At 34.6% G+C, this 27,972-nt stretch overlaps 1 protein-coding gene across 1 annotated transcript in view; it reads right to left on the reverse strand.

Moving 5' to 3' along the window:
* Positions 1-1,894: 1,894 nt before the first annotated feature.
* Positions 1,895-27,972, reverse strand: part of LOC145280223 (apicoplast pyruvate carrier 1-like) — an 83,681-nt gene continuing 57,603 nt past the window's right edge. Inside the window, exon 11 of the mRNA XM_080132008.1 lies at positions 1,895-2,086. Within this exon, the coding sequence (XP_079988134.1) occupies positions 1,938-2,086 (149 nt within the window). The 3' untranslated portion in view covers positions 1,895-1,937. The remainder of the gene's footprint in view (positions 2,087-27,972) is intronic.

Consider the following 27,972-nt stretch of genomic DNA (forward strand, 5'->3'; position numbering starts at 1 on the left):
ATTTCTCAGAAAGGAATTGTAATTCAAAGGTTAGTTAAAAAATTATTAATTAAAATTAACTTCTGCTCAAATAAGTTACTTTATTGATTTAAATTTTAAATTTATCTTTGAATTTCGTCATTTTATTTCTCTCTTCAATAACATTCTTAAATTCTTAATGTTGTAAGGGAGATAACTGACTGTCACAATATCTTGCAGTTATTTAATTTTAGAATTGTTTTTCCATTCTTGTGCTGTTGAAATTACTCGGGTGTAATTTTATTATCCACAAGGATTACTAAAACCGAAACTACCTATATTTCTCCTATTTAGGTTATAATTATTTTATTTCCTATATGTTAAGTTGAAGATCTACTAATTTACTTATTTTTGGCACCATTTTGAAATTTTAATATTAAATTTAAGAATTCCCTTTACACACATTTCACCCTCAATATATTATGTAAAATTTCCAGTATAAATTTATTTCAGTCAGGTTAACCAGGAATTTTTTCCTATGAGGGCAGCTTTGTATAGCATCTGGTTTTTTGTTTAAGATTTCCTCTTTAGAATTCATTATGTGGTATGCTTCAAGTAAACACAGATTACGTGTTTCTGATATACTTGGTTTATACTTTGTAGCGTTATCTACTATTGAACATTTTAATTCAAACTCTTAAAAATTTTTTTTTTACGTAGTTCCCTAACCCAATCACTTATACAGTTGTGTTCCTCTTTTTTATTTTTAATAATTATTTCTATCATTATCCACACCCCGATTCGGTTCATTCTCAGGTTCAATTTTTAATGATGCAACATAGTTTCTGAATCTGCCATTAAAAAATTTCGCCCCTAGATATATCCTCTTACTATTATCCACCTTAACTTTATATTTATATACAATTTCGTAAATTTAGGAATTACCATCCCGTAGACATTCGTTTGGTATTCTATAGTTACATTTTCTCCCCAAATTTGGTTCATCTGATTCACATTTATTATTATTTATTATTTTGTTTATTTTACTATTATTAGAACCTATTATAGTATTACATAGATTGGCAACGGTTAGGAATGAAAGTTTAACTGTGTTCTTATCATTTATTTTATTTGATCTATTCTTTGGGGGAAGTTCTCCTCAATTATTGAATATATATATATGGGGACAGGATATTTTTACGGAAACATAAGTCGTAAAATTGCCAACTCATTAATGAAACAGTTGTAATGGAAAAATCCAGGAAATAAACGAAGGTTATAAAAAAGAAAACGTGAGTCTTTGAATTTTCAGCAAGATTTTGCACTATATATATATATATATATATATATATATAGTGCAAAAATCTTTCAGCAAGATTTTGCACTATATATATATATATATAAATATATATATATATATATATATATATATATATATATATATATATATATATAGTGCAAAATCTTGCTGAAAATTCAAAGACTCACGTTTTCTTTTTTATAACCTTCGTTTATTTCCTGGATTTTTCCATTACAACTGTTTCATTAATGAGTTGGCAATTTTACGACTTATGTTTCCGTAAAAATATCCTGTCCCCACCAACTTCTTCAGATGTTTATAAATAGACACATTGAGCTTAACTCAAAATTAACGGTGAATGGTTATAAAATAACAATCTAGACCCATTAAACGAAAACGGTATACATTGAAAGTAACGACATTTCAAAAAGAAACTTTAAAAAATTATATATATATATATATATATATATATATATATATATATAATTTTATGCGTTTCTGTTTTTTCTGGACAAAACTGGCCATTGTCGCCTGATTCTTTGGTTTATAACAACAACATAACTAGAAAAATCTTGGTTGATTTTGTAAAAAGAGTATAAAATGATTCACTTTAATTAAATTAAAAAAAAAATAATATTCTCAAAAAGACACTGAAATTTATTTACAAGATGCGAAACGCTCATTTTATTTCATTCTTTTCCAGACTGACTTGTATAGGTGTTTCAACTTCTTCACATGCAGCATTAATTTGACCCGTATCGTCAGCAGTACTCGTCGGAATCGGAGATACGCTGACTTTGTCCGTGTAGAGAATTGCTAGAATCACACCTGAAAATAAATAAAATCCACGGTTCACATACATACATACATACATATATATATATATATATATATATATATATATATATATATATATATATATATATATATATATATATATTCAGAAAAAAATACCAATTATGATTCTTTTTAAACCTCTAAATATTTAACTACAGAGTTGTTATTTTTTTTCCAGTTACCATAAAAACACGTTAAATGTGCAGATATTTTCTCAAACGTAAGAATACACTTGTGGAGATGATCAATGAATTTTTGTATCACTAGTAGTTAAAAATCAATAAATTATTATTATTTTATCATTGCTACCAGCAATGGAAAATTTTATTTTAAACAAAATCAAATTAAAAAGACAGTCAAAAGAATAATTTATGCATTAGAAAATAGGCAAAGATTCTTCCGATTCCTATATCGATTCCGAAAAGTACTGAGTTTTCCGATTCCCGATTCTGATTAATCGTCCCAACATTACGTATTCTGTATAATTTATAAAATTATGAAAATGTACATTTATATTCCAAAAATCAAACCCTCTTCAACCTACAATAACTGCATTCACACTTTCAATTTAATCTTCCGAAGAATTATACATCTATATGATTTGAATATTCTTATTCCAACTCTACGAATATACTTACGAGCAATGAATTTAAGGATATTACCAATTTTCAGCCAACTTCATTCACTGAAATTTGTTATTACCCAACTGTATCTTCACCCTTTGACACCAATTTAAATATCTTTTTTATGGGCATCTTTATATATTTCTGTATAATCTTTCGAACATTACTTCACACTCTGAAGCTTTGAATTTTTGCGCTAACCAAGAATGTTATATAAAATTTATTTTCTAGCCTCTCTCTGAAGAAAATTGGTACATCTCTCTCAAGAAAATGGTACATTTTTGAAACGCCATAAAATAAGGAAATAATTCACTTTATCTTGTATCCCTTATTTATGAACAACTAGCAAAGAGACCGACGTTGCCCGAGATTGAATGATGATTAACGAATGATTCACACTCCCATATTTTTATTGTCATCAAAATCGATGAAATCGCATATTTTTCAATCAAATCGATTGATTGCCTGCTCTAGTTGGGGACTCATTGTGGTGCACCGGCACGATTCTTAACATACTTCACCGCAATGATTTAGTCCACAATACATTGTAGTCTACATTGCACTGTAGATCACCTAGTGTTGGTTTTATAAAATTATTTTTCTATATAATGACTTGAATTAAAGTTTAAAATGCAAAACCAAAGTGCACTTCTTCAATTGAGCTCTAAACAAAAACATTCGTTTCGAACGCGCCCTTGTCATATCAAAGAACTTACTGCTGATTTTATATGTCGGGCCTTACTATTTGTGCGAGGATAATGGTTTGAATTTAAGTTTAAAATGCAAAATTCAATTGTCATGGTGCAATTGTGCTTTGAACAAAAATATTCATTCCAAACGCACCCCTGTCATATCAAAGAACGTACTGTTTATTTTATATGTCTGGCCTTTCGCCTTGTTTGGTAATAAAACTTCTCCTGTTCCTTTTTTCATCAGATTATTTCGATTATTGATTATTGATATTTATCGAAGACATTCTGGTACAAACCTATCCAAGAACACTGCCAGGCACACAAAGTACCTTCGAAATTTCATAAAAATCGACCCAGCTGTTTTTGAGTCTATAGGGAACGAACTCACATATGCAGACAAAGTTCCATTTATATAATAGTAGAGATAAATATTTGTAAATCAATATTATTTTCACTTTCCTCGAATATTGATTAATACATAAATGTTAATGTTAATATTTATATTTCTTTTTAAAATTTAAAAACTAAAACTTTAAATACTCACACACACACACACACACACACACACATATATATATATATATAATTATCTTATCAAAGAGTAAATCTTTAATAAAGCAAAACTTATTAAGATAAGAAAAGTGATCACTATCAAGGGGAACAGAAAACAATAATATAAAGTGAAAGATGATGAATAAAACTTATATATATTATTCTATTATATCATCAGAACAATAATGAACAGTTAAGGGGAAATTTAAGAAAAAATACTTTAGGCCATGGCATTTCGAAGCTAAATGTTTCTCATCAGAAGAGAAGGGCCAGAATTATACAAAATGCAAATATAGAAAAATAAAGAACTTAATGACTAGGAATAGGATAAAATGATAAATAGTAATTAAAAGCAGATAAGTGTAAATAGGAAGATTAGTAAAAATGTAGGTAATCAAAAAAATATAGGCCACTATGAAATAATTGGGATCACTAAAGAAGAGTCAATAATAAAATAAGAAAGGAAAAACAGGACAGATAGAAAAGAAAGTAAAGAAAGAAGGGGAAAAAGAAAGAAACAGTAAATAGGAGATACGGGAATACATATATAAATAGATAAAAAATAAATAAAACTATCTGAAAATGAAAAAAACGGAATTAAAAAAGTGTTCAAAATAAGTTAAAAATAGAACAAAATGAAAAAAAAAAAAAATGATGCAAGTTCCAGTGAAGTCTTTAGTTTAAGGTTCCAAGGCGAAGAATATGATAACTGTTTACAAAAATGAAGTAAAGTCGAATTTTTCCTTGAAACTACACTCATTATAGACCATTAAACACACCTGCGACATATAATTCCCTAATGGTTATACTTCATGCCAATAGTTGATGCGTGTTTTTAGAAATTATCAGTCAGTTTCATTCTATTTCATTTACATTTTCTCCGATATAACTGACTCTAAAAAAAAAATGACTTATATAAACGAAGTCGAAGTGAATTTAACTCACTCGCAAAAGTCTGTAAAAACCACCACCACCACCACCACCACCATCTTACGCAGGGATTTCTTCATAGTCGTAATTTTCAGCATCATTCATCATTGTTGATTTTTTTAATAATTTCTTGCTATTATCTTTCACCCATTATACATTAACAAATACATATGGGTTGCTCCTTACAAAGGATACGTTGAGAAATTTTATGGCTGGCAACAATCCTGTTCTGGAATAATTGAATATGATTTACGAACACTAAACAAACACCAACCTAAATTTAAACATGACTCCCTTTACTTTTTCATTCAGTTCAACCACTTAACCTTGCCTGGTTATTTCCCATTTTGCCGTGAGGACTCAGACAGACATATGTAAGGACTTGGAATCTATATTCGAAACACCCTCCCCTTGACTAGAGAAACAAAATTACAATCAGACGACCAGGCCTTTATATGATTTAGACTTAACATACAACATAACATTAGCTTCTTATGTTTTCTCTACCGTTCTTCCTCGGCCCAGGACTGTACTCTAATCAATCAAGTCTCTGACAGCATAGATACAATACCCCCCCTCGATACTAGCGCACAAGTACATGTATTTGGTGACTTTGGTGACCATAGTAATTGGTTTGGATTCTCTACTTACACAGAGGCAGCTGGTAGCATAACATATACCTTCTCTATATCTCATTCCCTACCACAGACGGTCACGCGACTGACACGTTTCCCAGATCAGCAAGATCAACATGCCTCCCAGATCTATTTCTGACCACAATTGTGTAACGAATGCTGATCACACTGTGATAATGGTAGGAATCTTGCTTAATTCTCGACCCAAAACTGAAAAACCATTGCTCGAAACGACAATGGATTATAAGAAAGCTCACCGGGAAGCCGTCAGGAATCTCATCAGAGATGCCCTATGAGAAAATATCTTTTCTCTTCACGTTGAGCAGTGCGCAAATGAGGCCACTGAATGGTTCAAAACGGCACTTGAAGCACATGTTCTCACTTGGAAATTCTACAGCAAACCCCACTCTCCCAATGGTTTATTCTACTTGTGCAGTTACCATTGCCCAATAGCAGCATGCATACCACCGATTTAACCTACATAAGTCCAGTACAAACATACAGAAGTTTATAGAAGCTAGAAGTAATTGTAAGGAAGAAATAGCGACAGCTAAGAGAGAATATACCGAAGCCATAAGAAAACGCATCAAAGCACAGAAATTAGGAACCCGTGATTTCTGAAAAATCTACAACAGTGTAATAAATAATGGGCAATCAACAATTCCCCCACTATTCAACAATCATGAGATTGTTTGCACGGCAACCAAGGAGGCTAACATGCTTGTCAGCCGGTTTGCCTCAACTCCACTTTGGACTCAGCAAACCATTTCCTCCTTGAATTTCCTAAATTTACATCTCCAACACATTTGAAAATAATTTCTGACGAGGACGCTTCACAGAACGTCTGAAACGCGCGTAAAAACGATTTCAATGACTTAAAAACATTATTACAATGATCCAAACATAATTCTCAATGAAAAACCAAGACACGGAATAATAAAATAATGTTAAAAGATACACATTGTTGGTGACTACTCCCTTATTTAAATATACATCTTTCTTTCGTTGGAATTTCTTAACCCATTTTATATATATATATATATATATATATATATATATATATATATATATATATATATATATATATATAAGAGGTGGATGTAGTTTGCTTGAATCATTGTATAGTGTAATCATTGTATAGTGTATAGTTTAATGTAATATATAGAAGGCAGCACAATGCAGATGTAACGGAAAGACACAAGCTGAGGCAGGTGAAAAAGTTTTATTAATACAACTTACAAATACATGTGTACATATTCATACATTTCATATGCACATTATATTTATATTTGCATCGTGGTTACCTGGGAAAGTCGGTCTGGTGGTATATCTGTGTTATATAATATTTCGAGAAAGCTCTTTTCGCCAGATATTTATTTGACATTGGTTCAAACGTGCTGTTGTAAACATATATATATATATATATATATATATATATATATATATAATCAAGACTGATTTTGGCAGGTCTCAAGCCACACTCAGTAGTGCTCTGGCAGTCATTGGAAGATTTTGTATCACTCGCAGGCGGTGCTAGAGGTTGGTTTCTCTAAACTATCGTGTTACACATCTTTTGTGTTGCTCAACTGCACATTTTATTGCCTTGCATATGATTTAGTTTTACTTTGTTATATTTTCAGATTCTCCAACGGCTTCAAGCACGTTAAAACGTCGAGGATGCCTCAACAAGGCCAATTCTTTCTGCTATTTGTATGGGGACTTCAAAACAGTTGCACAGGGTCGAACCATCACTTCGCTCCTCAGAACCGCCTACTTTCACTATTTTGACTGTAAAATTGGTGATCAGGACAAGCGGCTTTCAACTTTGCAGTCCCGATGGTTTGAAGGGAGCAGTGAAACCACGCAGATGATTGTTATTTTTGTTTAACTAAAATAATTGGTTTTAATATATTTTCTAGGAAAAAGATCAAATATCCCAACCTTCGATCTGCTATGAGACCCGTTCCCCATTCAGATGATTTTCCTGTACTCGCACCTCCAGTAAATAAGGATCTTCTTTCCTCATCAGAGGAAGAAATGCTTTCAAGGGAGGATTCTGCCGAGTCAATATCTTTGGAAGATATTAGTTTACATATTCAGGAACAAGTGCCAACAAGCCTCACTGGATCACACAAGAAGACCTGAATGATCTTGCTCGTGATTTGTATCTGTCAAAACAGTCTTAAACATGCCGCAAAAGAATATTAGTAGAGATGAATGAAAACAAAAGAAAAAAAAATTTAAACACACACAAGGAACAAAAGTATACAAGAAATATTAAAAAAAAAGGCCGATATTCCGCAAACGAAATCCGTAGTAATGAATGAAAAAAAATAAATAGTAGTAAAAACAAGTCACTGTGCATGTTATTGTAACTGGGATCAAAGCAGTTTGTTTAAAGTTCAGCTGTCAATTATTTGTAACAATTTTGTGTCAAAGTCAGATGTACTTTTAAAATCTTGTGTTATTATAAAAAAAGAATAAAATACGCTATTGTCAAAAAGAAAGACGCAGAAATGTGAAACTGTTGAACTTTGCAGCTTTTTAATGTGTGTTTTAATTGTCTGTCTTTGAAAAAAGGGACAATTTATTTGTGTTAATGGACTTTGAAATGTATAATGTAACGTATTTTTTTAAAAATGGTTTTATATTGCAAAATGTCTTAAATGTATGTAAATGTAATGTTTTTTTTTGCGACAGGAATTCAAAGTCATTATTAGATATATACATTAGAATTAAAATGATCTAGTAGAAAATAAGATTAAGACGAATGGTTGGCTTAGAAATCAGTTAGATTTTTAAGAGTGGGACAAAATAAATTACGTAAACGGGTATTTGGAGAGTTTTCAGATGTGATAAGCCGAAAGAAAGATATATATTTTTTTGACAATTGTTTTTTGTTTTTTTATGATCCCATAAAATTTTTCTCAAGAGGAGTATCTTGGTAGGGAGATGATAAGCACTAGAGGTGCCCCTAATTCGAAAAATACACAGATGGGAACCTGTGGTAATTAAGAGCTTAAAAATCTGGTCGCACGTGACGATTCCAAGCAGGAGGTAAGACTTGGCTTAATTAATTAGAGACAGGCGTTAGAAAGGATACGAAAATCCTTATGAAAAAAGGGCGATGACAGCCCGAAGCTTAATCATATATAGCTTAATGAGGTGAGAGAAAAGCAAAAATATACCGTAGGTGCGTAAGAAGATATAACCTTGTTACTTTTAGTAGAGATGCATGAATGTGGGATATATCTGCTGGATCTTGGAAGCTCTGGTGAGAGAAAAGAAAAATTACAAAAAAATCGGGCTATTAGATAGAATTTAGTGCGCAATTAAGATGCTGTGGCGCAAAAGGTGTTAGTTAGTTAAGGCTGATATTTTCTAGGTCTTCATCAAGTTCCAAGAGTCCAAGCAAGGAAATCCAAGTGAATCAGTGTGAAAAAAAGGTATATCTTAAACTTCAGAAGCCAACCACAAAGATTTAAGTAGATGAGCTTTGAGTATGTCACAAGACGATAAGATAGTTAAAAAATAGAAACAAAGCCATACTTAATAGAACAACCGGGCAGAGGATACGATCAGGGCACTTTTGAGACGAAAGGAGTCGTCAATTTCGAAAGAGGTAAAGTGAGACCTCTAGTTTACGACATAAGGGTGGCTGGATAACGCAGCTGACGTGGATCAGGGGAGGAATACCCTACACCCAAAAAGTAATGACAAGAAGATCAGGATTTTTTTAGCCTGATCTTTCTTAGCCAAGGGTTGTATAGATATATATAAAATAAAAAAAATGTACTTATTTAAAAAATGCGTACTTTTCTTTTTTGAAATATGGAAAGAAGGGATATTACATGAGAAATGCTTGTCCCCTTTTTCATGTAAGTAAAAATAAAGAGAATTAGTAAATGAAAATAAAATTAGAGAAAACGGGAATCGAACCCTGGAGATAAGTTTTAAAGAACAATAAGTTTTAAATGGAATGTCCAGTAAATTGTTGATTCTGATAAAGTAAATAATAAATATAATTTTGGCTGGAAGCTATTCATTGTTAGAAAGAATGTTGGATAATAAAAAATGGGTTATATGAATTAGATATGTAGGTTGAATTCCTCTGTGAAAACAACAAAGGAAAAATGGGAAATCAGAATGTTTCGAAACGTGCAGGTCGCGCATGTTGATGGCACGTGAATTATGGTCACGTTGGCCGGACATGCATAGATTTCTCAATATAGGAAGTGAGAGTTAGTTAGTTAGTTAATGAAGAAGTCAAAAGGGAGGCAGAGAGTCAGAGAGAGACAAGAGTCCGACCAGTTCGAACCTTGCCATCGCTTGGAAGCGAGAGGGTTAGAAAAGGAAAATATAAGAAACTATAATTCCTGGATGCAAGCCATTGACCGGTCAAGTGGAAGAATATATGCTCATCATGTTTTTTATAACTTCCGTCTCTTGTGTCCATCATTACATGAAAAAGGTATTGTCTATTTATGTGTAAAAACCATTTGAAATTCATCATCTATAAAATATATGTGTTAGAAAGTATATGTGTCTATTTATGTTATATAAACGCTCCCGCTAAGCAGAACTGTCAAAAGCATAAATGTCAACCTCTCAATCTATCGGTATGAATGCCAAACTATCAGTCTATCTATCTAGATATCAAATCTCTTCTCCAAATGAGTTTATATATGCAATCTCTCTCATTTATAAACTCTCACTCTCTCTTTATATACACCTGTTAATGTCTCCATATGTCACAACATGATCACACACATGAACCTCAAAGATCTCTTACTTCCATGAACACTCTTAAGACTCTTATCCTTACTAACAAGAACACTTAATAATAATAACACTATATAACAGAACCTAGTCCAGGAATTGGAACAAAGACCTTGCTTTCTTTTTCGACATGGAAAACAAGTTGTGCTACTGCACAAACATACCTGACTTGTTTACGTCCCTTGATTAGCCACATAATCCTTCAGATTGGCATCTTTTCATAGACTCTTCTAAGTGAAATCTCAAAGGTGTTCTTCTGCACAACGGGAATAAATATCCAAGCATTCCCATTGCACACTCTGTCCACTTAAAGGAGTCATATGATAATATGGAGCTTCTTTTAGAAGCTATTAAGTACAGCGAGTACCAATGGAGTCTGTTTGGGGATCTCAAGGTCATTGGTTTTCTTATGGGTATGCAAACAGGCCTCAAAGTACAGTTGTTTTCTGTCTCCGGGATAGACGAGCTGTATACCAGCATTACGAGCAGAAAGACTAGGGTTCTAGAAGCACTTTTTTTCCTGGCGAACGCAGCCTCAATGAGAATCCTCTGCTGAACATGAATAAGGTGCTTTTTCCTCCTCTTCACATTAAGATTGGTTTGATGAAGAAATTCGTTAAAGCGTTGGGCAAAAATGGTGCTGCCTTCCAACACTTGTCTACTGTGTTATCAGGTCTTAGTGCTGCTAAGCTCAAAGAGCGGATTTTTGTCGGACCTCAAATCCAAGTAGTGCTGATTTTTATGAGCTTCTTAACTTAAAGGAAAGAACTTGATAGCATGGGAAGTATTCAAGTCGGTCTGTAGTGGATTCCTTGGTAACACACGTGTAGCAGATTACCTAGTCTGTATTGAGAAGTTGTTAAAGTCTTATGAGGAAATGGAGTGCCTAATGTCACTCAAGATTGATTTTCTCCATCCCTACTTTAACTTCTTCCTGCCAAACCTTGGAGCAATGAGTGATGAGCATGGAGAAAGATTCCACCAAAACATAAAAATGGAGAGCAACTATCAAGGCAAATGGAACCCCGGCATGAGTGGAGACTTCTGCTGAATATCTTGCATGACATCCCGGAAGCAAAATACACCAGATCTAAGAAAACACACTTCTGACTGTCTGTGGTATTTGAATTGTGTAATTGCGTCATCGAATTATATTGATTCAATCAGTGTTCTTTATCTATCCTGATTTATCTGTTATAAGCTGCTGCAAATCTTGAAATATTCACATATATTCTCTGTTTATACTAAAATAAGACTATTTAAAAGCCAGAAAACTAGATGTGATAGAGAAAAACTATTTATAAATTTGAATTCAGCACATCAAAATTAACAAAAAACAAATGTCACCATTCTTGTCCCAGACCAAAAATTTATTTTTGTAAACCAGTGTAATTACAATAAAAACTTCTCAACCACAAATAGCTTTCAAACTCTTCAGCTAAAGATACATTACTTCTTTTAAACTCCTCGGCTTAACGTTCACAGGCGACATGAGTTGGAACAGATACATTGAGAGCATTGCTAGGGCCACTGCGAGGAAGGTGGGCTCTCTCTACCATGCTAGAAAGTTTCTTACGCCTAAAAGCATCATGTACCTCTACAAGGCCATTCGCCATGTATGGAGTACTGTTGTCACATTTGGGCTGGTGCATCTGCTGCTAGTCGCTCGCAATAGACAGCGTTCAAAAGAGAGGTCTTGAACTGTCATCTAAGCTTTAACCTCTGTCCCATCGACAAAATGTTGCATCCTTCTGCCTGTTCTACAAGTATTTTAACGGATGATTCGCTACAAGCCCTTGTACCCGCTCGACGTAAACACCCCGAACAAATCCGACAAGTAGCAAAATTCCACCCCTACACCATAGAGATTCCTAGATGTAAGAAAGCCTCTACCCTAATAGTTTCTTCCTGAGAACTCCCTTTTGGGTTCTTGCTTTCCCATCTGTACTGACATGCAGAAGTTCAAGTGTAATGTGAACAGACATCTTGCTGCTCATCTCCCTGCATAGTATCCCTGCAATTTATGTACCTGATAGTAGCCCCCTACATGAAAGTGCCACTGTACCTTGTTTGAGATGAAAATGAAAAAAAAAAAGCAATAGCATTCATTACAATATTCAAACTTCCTAAACAACACTTTCGTAACTTAAATAACTTTTATATAAATTACGTTTAAATCTTCATATGCATAAACCATGCTCGAAAATTTACATGCAAAACAAACGCTTCCCCAAATTCACTTTCGTCCTTCCTGTGGTTCGAAAAATATTCTAAGAATAACAGAATACGAATTGGAAGTCATATATTACCGACAAGCGGGTAAAAGGCATGACGTATTTATCGCTAAACATAATTCATCTTTTTTTAAATATTTATTATTCTTTTCAAGAATGAAAGCTTTATTAGCCGAATGATATGAGGTGTTTGATGTTGCTTTTTTTCCTGTTAGCAATTTGGTGACTGTTAACTATTCTATATTTGTAATGTTGTTCCTTTCATTTTTATCCTTTCGAATACAATACATTAATATGCAGGTTCCCTTAATAGAGACATTACCGATTGGGACAAAAATAAAAATTACCGTAGTCTAAAAGGATTTTCTCCATTCGAACGATTACACATTCTTTCTTACCTGTTGTTTAAAGTTAGCAGAAGGAAAGGAGAAAAAGAAAGGGAAAAACAGATCAAACGAACAGAAGTCTTACCGCGTGTGTGTCGGGCGAGGTTGGGCGAAAGAGAAAAAGAAATCAAGATGACGCCCATAGTTTTAAAATGTGTGCTCTAGTAGAAATCACGCGAAATCACACGAAATTACGCGGGAGACATGTATAAAAGGAGTTGACAGGTTAGGTAGGGGAGGCAAACAGACGAAGGTTGGTGACAGTAGTGATCTCGAACTCGGCGGTTGTTGGCTTGCAAAGACGAATTCTTTTTTGCTTTTTTTTATTTCTTTAATTTTGTTGTCCTATACCAGGAACACTTCATTACCTATTTATACTAACTTAAAAACTGCCAAATCAGAACAAAATAATTTTTTTGTAAACATTATAATTTGAATATATTATCATTATAACATACTTTACCTACTGTAATCGGAAATGAACAAGTTAATAAACTTCATTAAAAATTTGTTCAATTTTCTTTGCCGGTTTTGTATTGCTTTTATGTACATACATTATTTATGCTTGAAATAATTAAATTTGCGCCAAATTTTTTTATGTGAGCACCCCCTCATGACTTTATTTATTTCAATTTATTTAGAAATGAGCGAATTATTTATCGCACGTAAATATTATCTTTTTTTTTCATTTCAGTATCTCAATTAACATTTAAATGATTTTTAGTCAAACATTATCACACACACACACACACACACACACACACACACACACACACACACACATATATATATATATATATATATATATATATATATATATATATATATATACTAGCATGCTATCCAGCGTTGGCTTCTATTAAAATACACTTAAATATGATAATTTAATTAATACAAATTTCATATGTATAACTATTGAGCAAATTCTCTGTTGATTATTATATCGTACTAAATAAAGTGATTTTCAAAGCAAAAATATGACTTTGGTACCATCAGCTAGAATAAAAACCAAAACATTTAGCTCTCCAACATTATTTACTTGTATCTGAGATAATTTCACGAGCATATAGAACTGTATATACATTAATGGGCTTTAACGTGTAAATATATATTTGTGTATGTCTACAGGGTCACTTTAAGTTGACTTATGCCTGCTAAGTTCCAATTTTTCAATTGAAAAAAAGTCGATCTGGTAAGGTTAAAATTATCAGATTGGTTTTTGAATGACGCCATGTTATTTTTAAAGGGTGTAAGTGGATTTTCTTATTCCAATATTCTCTTAATCTGATAAATAATCAAATCTATCGGAACTTATGAAACGAGGGTATCCTTATTTTAGACATTGTGGACAGAATAATTAATATTAAATGTGCTGGAATAAAAGTAAACACGAACGGTACTGGTGTGAAGAGCTGTGATAAACATATAAATACCCCCGGTGTCGGCGGAGAGAGGGAGAGGAATAAAAATTAGTGAGTAAATATCGTGCTACCATATGAAAACGTGGCTTGTATAGGAATGTAACTCACCTAAGAATTACTATAGGAATTTACGATAATGAATGAAAGCGATTGACAGTAGTCACAAAACCTACACCAGACATTAGCTAGCAGTGGAACCATATTGAATAGGTGGCTCCAGAACTTCTTTTCCTATAATATGTTTTAACATACGGAAATAATCGTCTCTCTCTCTCTCTTTATATATATATATATATATATATATATATATATATATATATATATATATATATATATATGTAAATCAAAATAAAATTAGATTAGCATTTGCTTCCTGAGGACTCTATTCGTATATACTTTAATCACACAAAATATATGCTAAAATATAACTTAGTTTTGAATATCAGTTATGTCTGAAAAAAATCCATTTTAGTTATACAGATTTTAATTCTGATCACAGAGTTGTTGAGATAAGTGTTTTCAATTTTAATCATACTTTTTATTTTTAGATTCAAATATTAATAACTCCATTTTATTTCAGTATTTAATTTATGTAACTTTCGGAAGAAACCCCCACCCCATACGCTTTTCTTTTTTATCGTAAATTTCTTATAACGTGACTAGCTAAAGTTCAGAATAAAATCACGCTTTCTTTTAACGGTTTATTTAAAAAAAAAATCTTTTTGAACGCTGTTAACTTAAATTTCCTCATTTCAGTTTACATTTTGGAATCGGCCGTGTTTTTGTTGAGATAAGTGTTTTCAATTTTAATCATACTTTTTATTTTTAGATTCAAATATTAATAACTCCATTTTATTTCAGTATTTAATTTATGTATTTCTGTTTTATTAAATGCTAGCTTTTTTTTCTCGTCCATAAATGTTTATTTATCTACCAAGTTGATTGCAAAAATAGATTACGAATTTGTACTCATTCTTAGTTCGTGAGAGGGGAATCTATCACTATACTTTCCCTTAAACACGTCCGTTGGACTTTTATTAAGTAGAATACGTAATAGTTTTTTTTTTAATGGAGAGTAGAAAACGCATTGTGGATGCGTTATCGGCAGCTCCTGTTACTCTCGCTTCTTCTTATTTGTCCCTCAGTCCTCATTTTTTAATGAGTGATTTGTCTGACAAAGGGAGAAGAAAAAGCTGTTTTCTAGGTTGGCAGTATTTTGCGCGAACAGTTGGCAGAGATGGCGGACATTTTCTGTTTCTATGTCTATCCTTGTAGCCATGTCACTAGTAAGGGTGCTGGAGGTAAACGTTTTGTCTGGGCTGACGTTATCCGCCTGATAGTCAGGGACCCGAACCTTGGATTAACCACCAAGGAGGCTGTCCTATCAGCAGGTGCAAAGTACTGGAGCTGCTGTATTGCCATTTGGTGAATGGATTCTGGACCATGCGGTAGCTTCTGGTGGGGCCTCTCGATGCCATACTAGTGGGTAATTGTTACGGCTTTACCTTATCATTAGCTACAAATAAAAAAAATCTTCGTTTCTTTTTCTCTCTTAGCTTCCCCTATCTGTCCTGCTCTAAGTAAATCTGACGACCTAGTCCACAAATTCCAAAAATTCATCATGACAAGTTTCAAGAAAAAATACACGATTAAACCCGGTTCTCCAACTTCCAACGTAGACCCCTACTACCATGTCTCCTTCTCCAACATCAGGGGTCTACGTTCTAACCTTCCAGAGGTTGAAACCCAATTACAGGAGACTAAACCAGACCTTTTATTTTTAAGTGAAACTGGCATTGGACAGGCTATTTCCCTAGAAGAGTTCGCAATTAAAGGATACTCTAACTTAACTTCTAAATCTGACCCCCAAGATCGCCATGGGCATGGAATTTGTGCCTATATTAGAGATAACTTTCCATGTGGTAGGGACATCTCCCGGGAAGATCCTAACTTACCCTATATGTGCTTCCGGGTTGCTTTAGCTCACACTACGGCATTTATATTTAGTCTCTATCGCCCTCATAACAGCGGAGTTACTATCTTTCAAAGCATATCTAAGAAAATTGACCAAGTCTTATCTGCTTATCCTTCAGCTAACATTCACGTATGTGGTGACTTCAATGTTCACAACGTCGAATGGTTGACCCACTCTAACAAGACCGATGATGAGGGAAGGTTCTGTCATGATTTCTCCATTGCCTATGACCTCACTCAGATTGTTCAGGAACCCACCCGTGTGCCCGACAATGATGGCCAGTATGCGAGCCTACTAGACCTTTTTCTCACAACTTGCCCTGAACTATGTTCAGTTTCTGTTCTGTCGCCTCTTGGCTCTTCCGACCACTCTGTTGTATCAATTAAGATAAAAATGAAATGTAATAAGTCCCCAGACGTACCTCTCCATCGTACAGTATATCGATACACTAAGGCTGACTGGGATAGCTTCCGTACATTTATATCTGATCTACCTCTGCGTTCCATGTTTAAAAAGGATGTGTCCTCTATAGTATTAGACCTGACGGAATGGTTAATTGTAGGTATTGACCGTTTCATACCCTCGAAAAAGTTTCAGCAAAAACCTAACAGCCAGCCATGGTTCTCTCCAGAATGTGCTGCTGCCATTGCGCACAGAAATCACTTTTTCCACTGTTTCCAACGTAATAGATGTATGAAAACTAAAGCCGCTTTCAGGACTGCCAGCAACCATTGTAAGAAATTAATAAAGAGCGCAAGAGAGTTGTATGCTCAATCTGTTAAGTCCAAAGTAGCTGAGCAGCGGCTTGGTTCCCACCAGTTTTGGCAAATAGCAAACAGAATCATGAACAGAAGCGTGTGCTCCATCCCAAGTATTATCAATGGACCTGAGGTAATCTCGTCAGCATCAGACAAAGCCAAACTCTTTGTCAAGAACTTCGCAACTAATTCTACCCTTTGCGATCAAGGCTGCAAACCCCCAATATTTCCTCCTGTATCAGAAAACACGCTATGTGATATACGTATATCTGTACGTGATGTTGCCAAGCTAATCAAAAACCTTGATTCCAGTAAAGCAACTGGTCCTGACGGTATTCCAATTATAGTACTCAAAAAACTTCAACCTGAACTAGCGCCCATACTTACAAAACTGTTTAAACGTTGTCTTAAGGAGAATAGTTTCCCATCTCCCTGGAAAATTTCATCAGTGTGCCCTGTATTTAAGAATTCAGGTGATCGCTCATCCCCCTCTCAGTACAGGCCAATAAGTCTCCTGTGCGTCATGAGTAAGTTGCTGGAATCTGTGTTAAATACAGAAGTAATCAACCATCTCAACAAAAATAACCTTCTTAGTGACACTCAATATGGTTTCCGTTCTGCTAGATCTACAGCAGATGTGCTTACAGTTATATCTCATAGGATTAGCAAATCTCTCGACGGAGGCAACCTTTCTAGGGCAATTGCTCTTGACATATCTAAGGCCTTTGATAGGGTATGGCATAAAGGTTTACTTCATAAGATCTCTAGCTATGGTATTGCTGGAAATGTCTTCTCAATCATTAAATCATTTCTTTCTGATAGGTTCATAAGAGTAGTAGTTGAGGGGCAAAAATCTGAAGCTCACAGTATTAATGCCGGTGTCCCTCAGGGGTCCATCCTGGGCCCAACTCTTTTCCTGATCTACATTAATGATCTTCCAAATCACATCCTTACATCATTTGTAGACATCTATGCTGACGACACTACCATTTATGGTAGCACATCTAAGACAGTAAACGACCAAGTTCTCTCCAATTCTCTCTCCTCTGATCTTGAGCACGTAGTACAATGGGGTAAAGAATGGCTGGTTACTTTTAATGCATCTAAAACCAAGCTTCTCTCTTTACATCATCAACATTTTGATCCACATCTGACATCAATTGAAATGAATGGCTCTCGTCTTTAGGAGGCCTCAAGTTTTGACAAACTTCTTGGCTTGACCATTACTCCTGATCTTAAATGGAACACGTACATCAAATCTGTTGCCAAGGCCGCTGGAAAAATGGTGGGATCTTTCTATCGATCCAGTAGATATCTCACTGCTGATGCTATTCTCTATCTATATAAGAGCCAGGTACGTCCAAGGATGGAATACTGTTGCCACATCTGGGCAGGAGCTGCTAGAAAGATAGAGTTCAAAATAGACTTCGTAGCCTCGTAGGAGATGTCCTTTTCTCTTCCTTGCAACCTTTATCTCACAGAAGAGATGTTGCGAGTTTGTCTCTGATGTATCGTTATTTTCATGGACAGTGTTCGAATGAGCTTCAATCTATAGTCCCCCCTCGCCAAACTTTCACAAGAAACACTCGTCTAGCTGTAAACACTATCAATAATTCCCCCCACTCTTTATCTGTGCCTAAACCTAAACGTAGATTCCATGAACAAAGCTTCTTTCTTAGAACTGCACGCCTGTGGAATTGTCTTCCGTTTTCCTGCTTTCCGGCTGACTACAATATGGTTGTCTTCAAGTCTAACGTAAATAAGTTCTTGATGAGCCGTTCCATATAAGTTATCAACTTTACCAAATTTTCATTACTAATGATTACTATAATGTCCAATTTCTACTGTACACTCTTTAACCCTTATCCTTGAGTGGCCTCTTGGCCTTGATAATGTGGTGATGCCTATGTAAAAAAAAAAAAATTCTTCATGCTAAGTGCAATTTTTATCTTCCTAATTAGAGTGTCACACATAAGATATAGAATTATTCCAATTGTATTGTTATATCTTTTTCACTGACTCACATCACCCGTAATCCCGATAAGCGAAATTTAGGAAAAGTGACAATTATTTATAAATTTCACTCATTATACTTAACATACTCTTATATTTTAAAAGCGTTATTAATTGTTAAAATCCAAATTGGCTATTATTATTATTATTATTATTATTATTATTATTATTATTATTATTATTATTATTATTATTAACTCCGCCAAAGATGTTGCTGATGGCCGGGAAAAATGTACACAAAAACAGAAACATTAAACATCCGGACATGTGGATTGAAAAGTGTAAAAGATTGTGCTATCGTTGAATGAGCATGTGGTTAGAAGTGGGGGGTGGATGCTTAAGATTGTGGTCAATGAAGTGGAGGTACGTGAGATCAAGGCTGATTATGTGGAACGTATGGATAGAAAAAGGATAGAGGAACTGGCTAGGAAGAAAATGCACGGAAGTTTCTTCCAGGATATAGCGAAGTGGCTGAGGAAAGATCATGACAATGGCTTAGAGCTGAGTATCTGGCTAAGAGTACTGAAGCTTTTGTTTGTGCAGCATAAGAGCAGACATTAGGAACACGATTGTTCAAAAAAGTGGTTCTAAGCGAGGAAGTTGCCGCAGAACGCCGGATTTGTGGTAAAACCTCAGAGACTATTGCGCACCTTGCAGCAAGGTGTAGTGGACTGGCCCAGAGAGAGTACCGCAAAAGACACGATTGCATGGGACTCCGGATATATTGGGTGGTCTGGTAAAGGTTGGGGTAAAGTGTGCTGGAAAATGGTTTGAGGAGATGCCTGATGAATTGAGAACAAGTAAGGATGGAAATGTAGAGGTATGGTGAGACAAAAGTGTCATAAAGACCAAGAAATTGGAACATAATCGTCCGGATTTGGTCGTCATTGACTAGGTCTCAAAACACTGGCAGATTGTAGACTTCTCAGTACCCTGGGGCAGGAATGTGAGAGAGAAGGAGAACCAGAAGTGGAGAAATTATGCGCCATTGGTCTTGGAGATAAAGCGTATACACGGGGTAAAACACAAATAATCCCGATCGTAGTAGGTACGTTAGGAGTAGTATCAAGTCGTCTGGAAGGACAATTGAAAAAAACTACGAATCCCTGATGTTTTAGGCGGCCTTCAGACTTCTGCTATTGTAGGTACCACCAAAATCCTTAGGAAAACCCTTGACTTTTGAAGCTCCTGGTTTGGAGCCAGGATTGAGGGAAATCCTCTGGTAATGACTCCAATCGATTGCCAGGGAGACGTTGATAAACGAAATCAGAATTATTATTATTATTATTATTATTATTATTATTATTATTATTATTGTTGTTGTTGTTGTTATTATTATTATTATTATTGTTATTGTTATTGTTGTTGTTGTTATTATTATTATTATTTTTGGCGGCCCACAAGGAGCTTTCACACTGGTTATCAAAGATCTCTCTTTTAAATCAGCCTGTGGTGTTCCCTGGAAGCTGAGTGACAACAGGTTTCCTCAGATTTCCAGTACTCTCCACTTCTTTTGATACTATTTGAAAATAAGTTTGCATTATCGCAAGAGTTTCTCGCCATTGACTTTTCGTTGGCAGCAGCTATTGGTCTTCATTGGAATCTGGTTAATATTCTCTCCTCGGTCTTTCTTTCCTCCTTGACAATATTTGGCTGTTTGTTTTCACCTTTTTTTAGGAGTGGGTCAGTTATATGGTAATGGGGGGTGGTTAGAGAACTTATAGATATGCGGCTTCAGTGTTCTTGGTTCCATGTGGCGTTTACTGTTTTGCCTCTGCAGCAGTTTGTCTGGCCCACGCTTGTTGCACATGTGTGTTAGTTTCCACATTCAAGGATATTCCTTAATATTTCAGCTGTTATCATTATTGTTGTTCGTTGTATTTTCCCAGTCACTCCTCTGAATCCAATTTCTCACATTCTTTTTTCAAAGTTTTTCGAGATTGTTCCTAGTGCTCCTACTATTATTGGTATTATTTTGATTTTCTTCATCTTCCATATCCTTTTCAGATCTCTGGCTAGCTCTGTGTATTTGCTCCGTTTCTCCTTTTCTTTGATATTCACACTGTGGTCAACTTGGGCAGCAAAGTCTATGATTTTAAAGGATTTTTCTTTCTTGTTAATTATTACGATATCCGGTCTTTTTGCCTGTATGGGCTTATCAGATCGTATGTCCATGCCCCAGAGGACTTTGTGATTCTCGTTTTCAAGTACTGTTACAAGCTTACGTTTGTACCACTTGCGTGTGCGTTCCAGATGCAATTGTTTGCATAATTCCCAGTGTACTGCCCTTTCTACTTGGTCCTGTCTGTTCTTGTATTCCTTTTCGGCCAGTTTGCTACACTCTATACTTACTATATGGTTTATCGTTTCGTTTGGAAAATAATGTTAAAATTTTCTATTTTATGCAAGTAGACATTACTTTTATAACTTAGGTTTTAAGAACTATATACAATAAGCAAAATGAATAAAACGATTTTGGGTATACACCCGTTGATGTTTGACGCACTTAGCATCTATAAACAAATAGATAATAAACTAGAAATTTTGTTTTATCGTCAAAAATTTATTTTTCCACGTGTTCTGAAACCTAATTGATTCGTATAATATATATAGAATGTAATGCAATTTATGCGTTCGTCTTTTTCATAAAAATTATTGTCGATCTTTCTCTATTTTCATGATTTGCTTTATCTTAACACAAATGATGGTTAAAAAGCAGAATATGTCGTTATTTTATTTTTTAATAACACAGTTTAAAAAAACTTATATTAACCGAAAGCAAACGACATTGCCAATTAGACATATACAGCTACTGTGGATCAAGTCCCAGATTTATAAGGCCATGCTAAGTAATGAGTTATACAGAGTGATATTTGTTCACATTACATTTAATTTTCTGCATGTCAATAGGGAAATGATGAGAAGGTAGGGAATTCCAAAGGGAGAGGGTTCGAGGATGAAACCATTAGATTAGAAAGATTTCCATTATTAGGGAACCTCTAGAATGAAGGAGTAGGGTTTCACTGCTGGTCAGCTTCATTGAGGGGTTGGATTTACAAGTGTAGTAAATTCGTCAAACTACATTTAGTATTTAATAATAAATTAATTGTTTTTAAATAAATTTTACTTTGCCCGCAAATGAAATTAAAAACGAAACAAAAACAAATACTAAATATTAAGGAAATGAAACCTGTTTTATATCTTGTTTTCTTTTACGCTATCGAAAAATTCCGACATCTATTAAAGGTTTATTTGAAATTAATAGAAACAAGTTCTAAAATAAATAAACATTGTTTCCTATTTTTTTTTACATAGGAGTCACCACATATCAAGGCCCGGATGCCACTCGAGGAAAGGACTAATGAGTGTACGATAGTCAATGGGACAATATCGTAGTAATCGTTAATAGTGGAAATTTGATAAACTGGATTACTTAAGGGGACGGCTCATCAAGAACTTGTTTTCGTTGGACTGGAAGACTTCCAAATTGTAGTCAGCTCGAAAGCAGGCAGAGGGAAGGGAATTCCACAGCGTCCAGTTCTAAGAAAGAAGCTTTGTTCATGGAATCTACGTCTAGGTTTAGGCACAATGATGGAAATTATTGATAGTGGTTTCAGTTAAACGAGTGTTTTTCGTGAAAGTTTGACAAGGGGGAACCATAGATTGAAGCTCAGACGGACACTTGTCATGAAAACAGAATTCAGACGGACACTTGTCATGAAAACAGAATTCAGACGGACACTTGCCATGAAAACAGAATTCAGAAAGTTTGGCGAGGGGAGACGATAAAGCAGAGACAGGCTCGCAACGTCTCTTCTGTGGGAAAGAGAAAAGGCTATCGCCTACGGCTACGGAGTCTATTTTGAACTCTGTCAAGGGAGGATAAGTATTTCAAATATAGAAAACTAAATAAAATTGATGTTTATCTTTCTTACACCTTGAAGAAAATATTTCCATATGAAAACTATTACATGAGATATTAATTAGAATTTAAAGAATTTTAGTAAATGGATATAATCCTTGCACAGCTTCCATTTTTGCCATTTCTCCATCTTTCTATATGTAGGCGTTCACTGCGTCTAACCATAATGCTGAGTTTTGATGAAAAAACGAAAAATATTTTTTGAATGACTATATATAATATAAATATATATAAAAATAATATAATATATGGATAGATAATTATTTAATAATAAATATTTAATTATTATACACATACGAATACGTTTAATCGTAATAAAATCCTTATCTAATGTGGCCAAAACTGTTGAAGCCGATCGAAACCGAACACAAATCGCCTTTAACTCAGATCCAAGCGCTCTAAACATTGAGGTCAATTCCAACCAGTATGCGACAAGTACAGAATGGAAACCATGTGTCTCATTTCAGGTGGACCATATTGTCAGCCGTATAGATCTATATACAGTTGTGAGAATACAGTTTGGCGAGAAAAATATCGTCGGATACGAGACAAGATACACGGAGTAAATGACAAGATTGAAATAAATATTTAATGTAATGTGTCGAACCAGGATGGTGTTATATACTTTGCCTTTTGGAGGTAAACCTCATCTTCAGAAAAAAGAAAGAATATGTAAAACCACAAGAATGGAGCGTATTTCCAGTTTCATAAAGATATAAAAAATAATATATGGATTCAATATTTTCTCAATCGTATAAAAGTGATGAAGTAGCGTCGACAAAACTTAAAGCCTTCCAACCGCGCCCAAAATATGCGCTTGTTGCAATTATAACTTCCGCACACACACACATATATATATATACACATAATTTTCAGAATGTGAGAGATTATATATAATTATTTCCACAGCCCAAAGAACGCCGCATCACACAAGAGCCATGCCATCCAACGAACTGGAAGTCTAAGACTCGAGTTTCACCCTTATTTGGGCTCATCAGTCAGACATATCCGCACCCGGGATTTGAAACCCGAGCCTCCTGGATGCGAGGCAAGCACTCTACCAACTAAGCAAACGCCCCGCACGCAAGAAATTCTATTAACCAACGCAGATCAAGCAAACCGCAACGAAATCAAGCTTTGGAGTAGACCTACTTCATCTCGACGGGGGACGTGGTCATCCAACCAGCTGAACCCCAAGCCGATGTCTCACAAGTAGGGATTTTGAACTCGAAAGGACGACGCCATCCAGCAAAGCTAACCTAACAAGCCACTTTCGTTATAGAATTTTCAGAATGTAAGAGATTAGATATAATTATTTCCAAAGCCCAAAGAACGACGCAGTCCACAAGAGCAATGCTGTTCGTTGGCTGGCATGGCTCTTGTGGGCTTGGGGTTCAGCTTGTCGAGATGAAATAGGTCTATTCTACAGCTTGATTTCGTCGCGGTTTGCTTGATCTTTGTTGATTGATAGAATTTCTTGTGTGCGGGGCGTTTGCTCAGGTGGTAGAGTGCTTGCCTCGCATGCAGGAGGCTCGGTTTCAAATCCCGGGTGTGGATATGTTTGACTGACGACCACAAATGAGGGAAAGAGTCTTAGACTTCCGGTTCATTGGCTGGCATGGCTCTTGTGGGCTGCGGCCTTCTTTGGACTGTGGAAATAAATATATATGTATGCATATATATATCGGTTTTATCGATTGATTTTTTAGATGTAAATTCAATGAAACTCGCGTGATTATTAAAGAGTGCTCAATGCAGGACTTTTTTGGTCTGATGATTGATTTGGGACTCCACTGAAACATGCATACACATACGTAACCAGTAATGTTTGTATAATGAACAGACTACACACACACACACACACATATATATATATATATATATATATATATATATATATATATATAACTACTTCATTTACTCACATAAAATTAATATACGAAAGTATAGATTTATGCGTAAACTTTAAGTATTTACTTCAAAAGTGCTCAATACGTAAGTAGAGCTAGTTAGTAATTTATAAAATATATATGGCGATTAAGCTACACTGAATATTCGGCGTTTCATCCACTATAGGATTCGTCAGGCTTATGCGCGAATTCTGTGGTTGTTTCTTGCTTTTATATATGTTGAGGATTTTAGTTAGCCAATCAGCTTTCTAGTACCCACCGCGCCTCTTCCTATCAGCCAATGGGCATGCATTTTATCGAACAAAGGATCTAGGTTAGTGGTTTAAGGCAGGCGATTTTCCTCATTTCTGCTCTATATAGTGGATGAAACGCCGAATATTTAGTGTAGCTTAATCGCCATATATATTTTATAAATTACTATATATATATATATATATATATATATATATATATATATATATATATATATATATATATAAATATATATATATATATATATATATATGAATAAAATAAAGCAAGATATAAATGATGCTTTAGACGTTATGTGAATAAAAAGGAAAAACCTAAAAGAGTAAAAACAAAATTAAATCAACGTTTCGTCCCCATTTCAAGGGCCATCATCAGGATTTCTAGGCGAGGATGTACAGGAAGACGGTCATATCACATGCGAAAGAGGAGAAGTTTAGTTATCTTTCTGTTCTGGAGAGAAAAAAAATTTCATGATGAAAAGAGAATTTATATCAAGTGTGTGGAGGGGGGTCGGGTTATATACATATATGCATTTTTTTTTTTTTTTATATCATCATCAACCAGGATCTAAGTTAATGTTTTGTTCATTTATTATTATATTACCTATGATTGGGGCTACATTATAAAATCCTTTTCTTTGTTTGATGGTGCTAATGTTTGAAATTAAAGCAGATTCAATAAGTCTCCGTTTTGCTCTATCTGGGATGGATTTTAAGATTTTTGCACGTCCAAAGCCGAAAGAGTGGCCATGTTCGACACAGTGGGAAAAGAGTGCATTTAAGGGATTGGCATTTCTTATGTCCCTTTTATGTTCGCTTAGTCTGATTTCCAAATTTCGCTGTGTCTCACCTATGTATGATTTTTTGCAGTCATTACATGGGATGGAGTAAATACCGTAGATACTTTAAAACATCTAGCAAAAAATAAAGACATTATAATCTCACAGGCAGACAAAGGCGGCGGTATAGTGATTATGGACAGAAATACATACGTAGAAAAATGCACACACTACTATCCGACACAGATACATATGCTCCCACAAACATAAATTCCATACAAAAAGATATTGAAACCTTCAACAAATCCTTAAAAAAACTTACAAAAAATGATAAAATATGGGCATCTTATATCGAATATCACCCAATTATCCTCACATTATATGGCCTCCCCAAAACTCATAAACAAAATATCCCCATGCGACCCATAATTTCGAACATCGGAAGTGTCACACAGAAGGTAGCACGAGCCATCTCCCAAATTTTAACCCCACTAATGGGCACCAGTAGTACTGCTCATATTAAAAATTCTGGAGACCTACTAAATAGAATAAAAAACATCAATATACAAAATAAAACAATGCACAGTTTGGACATAGTCTCCCTATACACCAATGTCCCAATTAAAAAATGTCTTACGTTACTTCTAAAACATCTAAACAAAATTAAAATTGATCTACCTTTCTCCCCGAAAACATTAATAGAAATAATTAAACTTATCACAAACATTACCCACTTCCAATTTAATAACTATTTTTATAAACAAAAATTCGGACTCCCCATGGGAAACCCCCTCAGTGGGGTACTCGCTTGCTTATTCTTAGAATTCTTAGAAAATAGCTCTTTTAAATTTAGAATACCTGCAAACACAACTTATTTTCGATACATTGACGATATCCTCATTTTTCTCCCCGCAAATACACACATAGAAGAATTAAAAAATAAACTCAACTCAGTTTAACCCTCCATAAAATTCACATATGAATCCGAACATAACAACTCCCTACCCTTTCTTGATGTACTTATCATAAGATCTGAAAACGATCTTATGTTTAAAGTACATCGAAAAAGTACACACAAAAATGATTATATACACTATTATTCGCACCACAGTGATAAAATAAAAACAGGCATGATCATCGGTTTTTTCTTACGTGCCCTTAGAATCTGCAGCCCTCAATATCTCGAAAATGAAATCACACATATCACCGAATCACTAAAACTTTTACAATACCCAACTCACCTTATCTCTAAAACAAAGAAAAAAGCCATCAAAATATACTCGAACATAGACAAACAAAAGCAGAACACACAAGATACACCACTACTAAATAGACATCTTCTTATACCTACCCACACTAACAACGACACAATTTGCAATACTCTTAATAATCTAGGCATACAAACAGTACAAACAACTTCCTTAACTATAAAACGAACTTTAAAAACTAGCAAGCATTCTGCTGAAATCTCCACATCCAAAGCCGGTATTTACTCCATCCCATGTAATGACTGCAAAAAATCATACATAGGTGAGACACAGCGAAATTTGGAAATCAGACTAAGCGAACATAAAAGGGACATAAGAAATGCCAATCCCTTAAATGCACTCTTTTCCCACTGTGTCGAACATGGCCACTCTTTCGGCTTTGGACGTGCAAAAATCTTAAAATCCATCCCAGATAGAGCAAAACGGAGACTTATTGAATCTGCTTTAATTTCAAACATTAGCACCATCAAACAAAGAAAAGGATTTTATAATGTAGCCCCAATCATAGGTAATATAATAATAAATGAACAAAACATTAACTTAGATCCTGGTTGATGATGATAAAAAAAAAAAAAAAAAATGCATATATGTATATAACCCGACCCCCCTCCATACACTTGATATAAATTCTCTTTTCATCATGAAATTTTTTTCTCTCCAGAACAGAAAGATAACTAAACTTCCTGTACATCCTCGCCTAGAAATCCTGATGATGTCCCTTGAAATGGGGACGAAACGTTGATTTAATT

The sequence above is a fragment of the Euprymna scolopes genome, chromosome 7 (assembly GCF_053919585.1).
Source record: "Euprymna scolopes isolate OS-2025 chromosome 7, ASM5391958v1, whole genome shotgun sequence".
Classification (NCBI taxonomy): Eukaryota; Metazoa; Mollusca; class Cephalopoda; order Sepiida; family Sepiolidae; genus Euprymna; species Euprymna scolopes.